The 9371-nt window shown below is 43.5% G+C and overlaps 1 protein-coding gene across 2 annotated transcripts; it reads right to left on the bottom strand.

Moving 5' to 3' along the window:
• Nucleotides 1-289: 289 nt before the first annotated feature.
• On the bottom strand, nucleotides 290-9128 carry TNFSF10 (TNF superfamily member 10). 2 transcript variants are annotated; one of them, XM_051626748.1, is made up of 5 exons: nucleotides 8869-9128; nucleotides 4923-5075; nucleotides 3399-3441; nucleotides 2560-2676; nucleotides 290-1813 (listed from the first exon to the last, which is right to left on the bottom strand). In XM_051626748.1, exons 1-5 carry the CDS (start codon nucleotides 8989-8991, stop codon nucleotides 1365-1367), a joined length of 885 nt encoding a protein of 294 aa, XP_051482708.1. In that variant the 5' UTR covers nucleotides 8992-9128; the 3' UTR covers nucleotides 290-1364. The 2 variants fall into 2 exon arrangements, with proteins under 2 accessions (XP_051482708.1, XP_051482709.1); XM_051626749.1 differs by having other exon boundaries at nucleotides 290-1810.
• Nucleotides 9129-9371: the final 243 nt, after the last annotated feature.

Here is a 9371-nt window from a genome sequence, read left to right as displayed (position 1 = left end):
TGCCCCCTACAGTGTTTTCCTTGAACCTGGACAAAATGTGTTCATGGTGCAAACTGATATTGCTCCCCTGACAATGCTGATTTATGCTCCCTGACTTCTGCTGTGGATCTATCCCCACAGCTTAGACTTGCAAATATTTTTTCCTTTATTTTCTTTTAATATAAAATACTTCTATTCATAGTTAAAAAACATAGTGTGCAGTTTTTTTAAAAAAGTATGGTTTAAAAAAAAAGTTATGAAAATTTTCCATTTATAACACAAAATAAAAATCAAAACAGCATTACCCAAATTGCAGCTCTTAAGTAGATAGTTGTGTATGTTTTCCTTAAAATATTAGTCATCAGGGTGTGTTATTCTCCATTACATCTCCATTACATTACATCCATTACATACCAAACACAGGCCAGTACAAATAAACATGGAAGAGCCATGTCATGCTTAATTTGTGGCAGATGTCTAATAGAATTCAGTATTTACAGAAAAACACCTTTTTCTTTCTGAATCAAATACTTGCTGACAACAAGTGTAACAAGCAACCACATTACTGGCCCTACTGGAAGCCTGGTGAAATCTTTGCAGCCCAGCAATTAAATAAATGGGCACTATCATCATGCACTGATCAAAATACTGGTTGATTTCTAAACATCACCTGTGCCATCTCAGCAGCTGTTTTTATGTACAATATTCTGATTAAGACAGACTAATGTGTTTACTTGAGCCATGATCCTGAGAAATGCTTAAGCACATACTTAATTTCAAGCATGTAAATACCCTGCTTTAGCCAGACTGTTTGTGTGCTTAAAATTAATTAGGTGCTTAAGTGCGTTGTTAGATGAGATGAAGACGTGCAGTTTGAGCCTCTGATGGCCTTTCAACTTTTGTATAACTGAAGATTGAAACAAAAACTTCCAAAATAATTCCATGGGCATCTGGGAAGCAGTACTAGCAAAATCTCCTTCCAGGAGCTGAGGTACTGAAGAATCCTCCATCTCACCTGTCGTGACCGAGCTGGTGTGGAGCATCTCTGCAGGGGTGGTGGTGAGTCCTCACCTGCCTGGGGTTCTGGCTGAAGGTATCACCTGTGGTGTGTGAAATCCTAGCATGGCCCCAGCCTGGCTGGGCAGCAAGCCATAGGGCTGGTGCCTGCCTGAAGCATGGCCATCCAGCTGCAGCCAGATGCTGCTGCTCCTTCCCGACTCTTGAGAGAGTGTTGGGAGCGGCTGGACCTGGTGCTGAGTGAGCTGAGAAAGGGGACTCTCATGTTGCTGGTATTGCTAGTGTTCACTTGTCATCCCCTATTTTATAGAATTTTAAGCTGGTCCTGACTAGCTAAACCGGGTCCTTTGGAGTATATTTTTCACCTTTTAACCAATCATAAAAGCTCCAAAAAAACTTGCTTCTTTGTCCATGTCAACTATGTCACTATTACTGACAGAGACAAAAATCCTATCCTCTCTTTTCAGCTGAAACACCCCACCTTGATAGATGGAATAAAGTCCATATTCTGCCTTTTTAGACCAGCAGCTCGTTCTTGCACTTTTCATGAGCAAAATGGGCTCTGGGTAATTAGTCAGTTTGTAAACATACTGGACAAGCTGTTTGGGGTTCCTGATCTGTGTCAACAAATCTGAATCCTCGTTCTCATTTTCACGAAAACGAAAATAAGTTTGTGAGTAGATGTAATAAAAGCCCGTTTGGGGTATCACCAACTCTCCATTTCTCAGCTCCACGTTGTAAAGGAAAGAGTGGCCTTTCCTTGAGGATTCCCAGTTGTTTATTTTTTGTCCACTCCCTCTTCTGGGTGAGGAATCTACTTGAGAAAAAAAAGAGAGAAATTATTAAATTAAAAGCCAGGTAGTGAAGCCCAGTGTCTGTTAATCAGGGAGTCTGGTTTTTAACAAAAAAAGGGAACCTGCTCTCCCCAGCAGCTGCTGGGTCCATTCTCAAAACAATTTAAATGTCCAGAATTAAGTTGTTTAGCTCTGTGGGAAGTCACATAAACTATCTTTATTTTTCATTTTTGGGCTCCTAAATAAGAGGAAAAAATCATCATGTTGTTACTTAGTAACAAACATTAAATACCCATTTGTGTCTGATACCCAAGTTAAAATACCCATTTGTGTCTGGCACCCTCCAAAGCTGCAGAAACCCTACCCAAGCCTTTCATTAATCCGGCCTGAATGTCAAGTCTCTCCTGTTTCTGTCTCACGTTTCTAATAGGTCTGTCACCACAGCAGCTGGGACTCATGCAACTAACAGAAGGAAATTAAAGGAAAGAAAAGAGGAAAACTGAACAATAGGAAGAAGGATTTTTCCTTTTTCCCCATAATGGAGGTTCCAGAGGAAATGTTAGGGAGGTACCCAGAGGGAACAGGCTTTCTCCCTCTTCTGCAAGAATTAGCTGAAGAAAAAACATTGTCTGGAGCAAGACGACTTTTTTAATTATTTGTTTCTTACTGTTAACTCAGTACAAGTACTAAAAAGTGTATGTAAGCACAAGGCTAGCAACAAGAGAGTAATTTCTGTGATCTTTAACTGGTTTTAATGGGTTTTCCTTACTGCGTGGGGACAGGGAATTCTTCCTGTTGCTGTTGCCCGTAAGATGTGCCGCGATCCTGGTGCTGGGACTGCGGGGTTGCTGCCCCTCCGTGTGTGACAGTGACAGGGCTCTTTCAGCTAAGGAAGGACCAGAAACAGAACCTCACGTTAGAAGCAAGGATGTGAGAAGGCACGTCTGCCACCTGGTAAACACATCTGTCCCATCTGACCTGATTTTAATTGGCTAAGTCAGAGACTGGATGCTATTTACTGGCTAATGAGCCTCAAATTTCTCTTTCGCTCTTACTTTCCTTGAAATGCCTGTACATGTCTTTTTGTTCTTCTTTTTCTCCTTCCCCCACCCCAAAATTATCAGCAGGCAACTTAAATAACCTACAGCACCAAATTTTCATATTCATTATCAGTATTCTTTAAGGTTAAGTATTCAGTTTTTACTCTGAATTGCCACTTGGAGGTTGTAATGCTTTTTCTCAACATGTTTAGAGCTGTAGGAGCTTCAGCAGAGCTATTCCTCCATCCATCTATGCACAGAGCAGCTCAGTGCTGCTTGTTCCCAGAAGAACAAACTGTTTAAATGCCCCCATAACACTGTGGGACTGAGGTTAGAAGCCAAATCCTCTGCATCCCCCTTGGTTACCTTGCTCTAACCACTTGACCAGATTTCTGGCTCCTGAAAATCTGCCTTCTAGTAATAAATAATCATATTTTTTTTTGTTGACTTGCTGTCAGTACAAGATCCTATTCAGTGTTTTCTGCACTTTAAACAAATTCCTCGAGTCGCTACGCATCAGGTGCCAGTAGCAGCTCCTTTTTGCCACTTAATAAAATGATTAGAATACCATTGAGTGCAGAAATGTTTTCCTCGAAGCTTCTTGACATCATCTGCCAACAAACATGGAGAAAAAGAATTAGTTTGTCACTGAAACTGATAGGTGCAGGAAAAAGACACTCCTTTCTCACACTCATGAATAACAGGTGTGGGATCCGATCAACAAGCAAAACAAGCCTATTCATTTGTTGCAAAAAAAGTATTTATACGTTTACATCTTTTTTTTGTAATGAAATACACAGAAAGCATTTTCAAGACAGCTTAACCATCTGGGCTTTTCTCAAATAAGGGATACAGTGTACAAGCACCAGCTTCCATTTGCAGAACACCTGGCAGGATGCACTTCTGTGGGACCTTAGTGCTGAGAAATTAAATGTCATTTATTTTTCTACCTCTACTTATTTATCTATCTAAACTCTTATATCAGCTTATCTTACTCTGTGCATCCCCCTTCTTTTGTGCTGACTACTGGAATGCTTGGTTACCCATGGTAGTCCAGTTGCAGCAAACTGATGGTTTCAGAGAACTTACCTGGGTTACTAAGAGGAGCCTTGTTCTCCCACTTTCTGATGGGTTCTGCCCTGTCATATTTCTGTTTATCTAGCCATCCATGTTTTTTGTTGTTGTTGTTATGATCATTATCATAATTTGTTATTTCTGGCACCCCGGCTATCTTTTTTTAAGCCATCAGGGAGCTAGCAGGTATAGTAGATGTGTTAATGTCCAGTAAATAAAATAATGTTTTCTTTATGCAGAAGTTCAGGGTCTTTACTGGCAGAACTTCCACCAGAGGAGACAAGATCTCAGAATACAAATAGAAGACCTGTTCTGGGCTACAAGATTTGCCAGGTAAATTTCAGCCAGAAGTGATTTTTTATGGATGAACTTTTTTACATGGTGGAGATGGGATTTTGAAAAGCACTGCAGAAAATGTTAGCCTTTTTGACTTTTCAGCCAGGGTGATTTTCTTCTCTGTAGCCAAAGTTACAAGTATTGTATGTTAAGTCACACAGGAGCTGGTGTTCTCTGAATGCTGAGCTAGGAAGGTGCTGTGCCCGATGCCTTGTGCTCACTTGTTCTTTCCTCCCCTGATACATTACACAGCTCATGACCAGACTGTTCCTCAGGCACCTTTTTTCCTCTCCCTGTGTTAAACATCATCTCATTTTCATGCCAGTCTCCCTGTATTTCTAAAGAGCCAGTGACACCTCTGCTAGCCCTATCATCTGTATGGTCAGGAAGAAAACAAGCTTGAGTCAAACTATTCTACCCTGAGGTATTTCAGACAAGCCAACCTATCAATGAAATTCACTTAGTAAAACCTGATTGTCTTTGCTTTATTATTTCCTGAATCTAGTGACACCACTGCCATAGGTTTTGTTTTGGCTTCAGCACAAGCACTCTGCAGCTGAAGCTGTGGCTTGACTACTGGTTTGCAACAAAACAATCTGAGAGCCCCCCTTTTTTCTGCTCTTAGGATTCCTTAAATTCTAATATCACCAACACATTGTTCAGAGAATCAGTTCCCAAATACCTTTTTAATTAAATTTCCCAGGTGCCACTTTACTTGCCAACAGGGGTCAGCTGCTCTGTCTTCACTTTCATTTAGATCCAAGTTTTGGATGAAATTTCCAATTTCCTCCCCAGTGAGACAAGCAATTCCGCTCTTGGAGTACGTTTCCCGGAGCTGCAGCAGAAGAAAAGCCAGGATTTTTCACCTCTGATGTGCTTGCAGATGTTCAGCTATGGTATGTCACTAAATTCACTACTTTCTTTTCTTTAAAGCATTTGCTATTGTGGTGCAAGTTATGACTATAGAGACAGTACAAGTAATTAATTCTGATTTCACATATTGATTTAATTATGATGGCATACCCAATATGCAAAAATATACTTCACATTATTTCCATGGACATAAATTTGGTATCAAGCATGCAACTAAAGAAGCTTTGTGAAAACACAATACCCAAATCACTGTATTCTTTAGTTTCTCTAGTTCTGTGTTAAAAACATTTCCTTTGCACAGGGGATTTCTCTTCACAAATTATTGAGGACTAAATAAAACACCAGACCTTAAAAGATCTTTCCATTCTGTCTTTGCAGCCAACGCCATTCACAGTCCAGGCTTTTACTGGCATATATCTATACCAGATCCTCCCCATATCCAGTCTGGGATCTGTCCATAACTGTACCTGACTTAACAGTCCAGAAAAAAATTCCAGAAAACAGAAAAGGCGTTTGGGTTCAAATGAAATTATAATGCTGAATGCTTGTGACATGGGCCTACATCTGTGCTTTCTAGTCATGAGACGTCACAGTTTTTTTCTGGTAAAGAGAAATGAGTTTGAAGAGAGTAGCAAAACTCTTGTTGACTCCAAGGGAATCTGACTGGGAGGGTTTGTATCCCAGTAGAAAGCTCTTCCCAAGCCCCGCTGTGACACAGACAACTCCAGCTGGCGCTGTTGGTTCATGCACAACACAAAACCTGCCCAGAACCTGCAAATGCCAGCAGAGATCTGCTCCTGTTTGCTTTGAACTCAGTTGTTGCTGCATCAGCTGTAAAGACTAGTGAGGTTTGTTGTGCCAGGGAAGTGCTACAGGAACTTGGAAGACACAACAATAAACATGCAAAGCATTCAGAAAGACTTCTTGTAACATTTAAATGTCACTCTATGTTAAATAAGTGTGTTTTGTTTTGCTAAACAGATTTATTCTACAAGTACCAGTTTGGGGTGTAGACGGGAGTATTTAAAACAACAAATGGAGTCAACTCCTTCCCATGCCATGCATTTCCTGCCTGTTAGAAAACAAAGGTGTTTAGGAATAGATTTCATGCTCCAGGAGGGCTAGAATTCACCCACATTAGCCTGCAGGTCCTGCTGGGTTGAACAGCAGCTTCAGTTTGCAGCAGCTTCACCTAACACTTGAAATTATTCTGTACTTTGTAGGCATCAAAGTGAAATGGGGCCACCGTGAGTGTTTGTGGAGGTCCTTGATCAGAAGTACTGTGATATTCTTAAATCAGGTTTCTGCTTTCAAGAACCCACTTAAAGTTATTTAAATTATGTGCTTGTTAAGGTAAAAATGCAGCTAAAAATACAAGCTCTGACAGATTCAACTATACTAGCTTCTATAATGAAGTAGTTTGATGAGTTTTATAAAAAAATAAGTAAGCAGTTGAGGTGTTACTGTTTATTCTCTTAGCAGATCTGCCACAGATCACCTCTGAGCTTTGCCCTCCAATCTAGAAGCAAACACTCTTGCCCTTCTGCCTCTTCCTTGCCAGGCATACTTTGCCCCAAACAGCTTTACTATCCTGGCATTTGAACAGTATTTTGCATACATTTTGAAATCCTCAGGGAATGCACCCTTTTCTCAGCACTGTATGGTACTGGAGGATTGGTATTTCTGCTTTTGGAGCAGAGGAAGCATTGTGGTGTTGCAGACTTACTTAAATGAGTAAGACTTATTCAAATTACTTATTCAAATCTGTAGCACTGGAGTTTTTGAAGACATAAGTCCTGCAGGAATGCTATGTTGAAAAGCTTCTCTCCTATTCTAGGTGTAGAGCACAGACTGTTTTGAAAACAGAAGGAAGTCAGGATATTTTCATTCCAGCCCTGTATCCTGAAGCAGAATGAACTTTATTGTGCTCATGTCTCAGCACTTCCCCCTGTAGCAAAACTCTTAAAACAAATGGTCATATTCCCAGTACTACCCAGATAACTACAGCTGCAGGGGAAAAACCTGCTAATTATACTTGTATTTATTAAAAATATCTGCAGCCTGTGCAACCACAGTAATTTGGTGAAGGTGTAGAAATGAAGACATTATTAACAGCAAGGAGAAGAAAAATGGGCAGACAAAAATCCCAGTTTATCATTTGAGATTTATTCCACATGTACCATGTGGATGTGGGGTAGACTGTGTTTCTAGTTAAGCTTTTTCCTTGTTTATTGTGCACTAGATGGCACATGCAAGAATATGCATTTAGGATACCCCCTCCAGAGCCAGCAGCCTTACTTTGTAGCCCAGCAGAACTTCAGTGTGGGCGGATTTAGCTTTTCACACCAAATGCAGGCTTATTGTTCTTCAGAAACCGCGAGTTTTATTTTAGGCAAGTAGCATTAGATGTGGTTGTGTCCCAGGTGTACATATTTGAATAGAAGGAAGGGAAAGATAAGTGTGGTTACTAATTATTTAGATTGGCAAGATCGTTAGCCATAGACTCTGAACTGTATACGAAGAATGCATTTCTATCTGTTTCTTCATTAGCAGCACAATGTAGCCTGATAGCATAAAATCAACACATCTCTGTGACTCCCCCATTTCTCTCAAAATGGGACAGCCACAGCTATACACTTTGCAGGAATATCTGTTTTATACATCTCCAAAACACGAGCACAGGCTTACATTGTAGAATACTGTACACCCTTTAACATTTGCTTCACAGAAGACTCTTGACATCTCAGAAGATTCCACCTCTTTTAATTTGCTGTGGAATAAATGCACAGATAACGTAACATCCTACATTTATGCAATACTTTCTGGATTTGTTTAGCTATAGTACCTTTACCTGCAACTCGATTTACCTTTGTGCCAGGGAGAGCAACACACTGGTCCAACTTAAAAGTGGCACAGGAGATTTAGCAAGACACTCAGGGGAAACCCTGAGTACTAAGGGGTCCACGAAAAGCAGGACCACACACGTTAAACTCTTGTGACTATGAACTAAATGTAATTTTCTTGGCGTGCAAATGTTCTTGTGCAGGAAGAGGAAAGAGTTAAGTAGGAGCTAGCAGGCTTGGAGGGCGGCTGCAAGGAGACCAGAGCATCTAGACTATACAACGGGTATTTTACAAGTCTGAGGAATTCAGTGGTGTTTTCCGTCTGGATGAGGTTCCTTTGGGATTAGTCACCGTTTTAAAACTAGCTGTTTTCCTACAGGAGGCATCTAAAGGGCACCTCAGCTTTTGTCAGGCTTCCCCCCCCAGTTTGCTGCGAGCACCCAGCGGGCAGAGGCTGCTGCTGTTGCCCTCCGAGCAACGCTTCAGCCGCACGGACGGGGCGCTGAAACGTGACCAGACGGCACCTCTGGCGCTCGCGTGAAAAGTGCATTTGCTACTTTCCTGCAAAACAGCGTAACTTCTTTAAAAACAAACAACCAACCCTTCTAATCGTTCTTGCCTTGAACTCCGTGCCCAGCGCGCGCCGCCAGGGCCCAAGAAAAGCCGCAACAAAGGAGCGGGCAGGCCCGGGCCCGAGCTCTTTGTCTGGGCAGCGCGGGGATGGCTCTGCTCTCCCGCACCAACGCTTCGGAGCTCCCCGCAGCCCCCCCCGCATCGCGCAGACCTGCAGCCGCCCGGTTTCTGGCTTGTCCCTCCTTTTTCTTGGCCAAACAAAACCAAACACAACGAGAGAATCGGGAGAGAACGGGAGAGAGCGCGGGGGCCCCCTCCCCGTCGCCTTGCCCCACCGACCTGTTTGAGCTCGCTGGTGAAGTAGAGGAAGGTGACGGCCACGCAGACGAACTGCAGGAGCACGGCGAAGACCAGCACGGCCCCGCAGGTCTGCCCGGGGCTGGGGCCGGTGGCGGGCAGCATCACGGCCGGGCAGGGCTGGTCCCAGGCAGCGCCGCGCTCCTCCTTCGGGACGCTTTGCCCTGCGGGGCAGGAGCGGAGCGGGCCGGGCCGGGCCGGGCTGGGGGCTCACCCCGCGCTGTCCCGCGGCCAAATGCGGCCCCGCCGTCCCGCCCCGTCCCGCCCCGCCCAGCCCCGCCTGCCCGCCTACTCCCGGGGAGCGGGAGGGACCTGTCCCGGCCCGGGGAGGCTGCCCAGGGGGCGGTGGGCGTCTTGCCAGGGACCTCCAGCCTCTGCCTTTACCCCCTGAGGTGGGGGAGGTCATTTCCAGCCGTTGTGTTGCAGGGAATTCCTAAGTAAGTCTTCTGAGCCATCAGCACTAGGCAACGGTGGAAATGGGATTA

Source organism: Apus apus, chromosome 8 (assembly GCF_020740795.1).
Source record: "Apus apus isolate bApuApu2 chromosome 8, bApuApu2.pri.cur, whole genome shotgun sequence".
In the NCBI taxonomy this organism is placed as follows: Eukaryota; Metazoa; Chordata; class Aves; order Apodiformes; family Apodidae; genus Apus; species Apus apus.
Note: the sequence above shows the minus strand (reverse complement) of the source record. Positions and strands in the feature narration are given on the sequence as shown.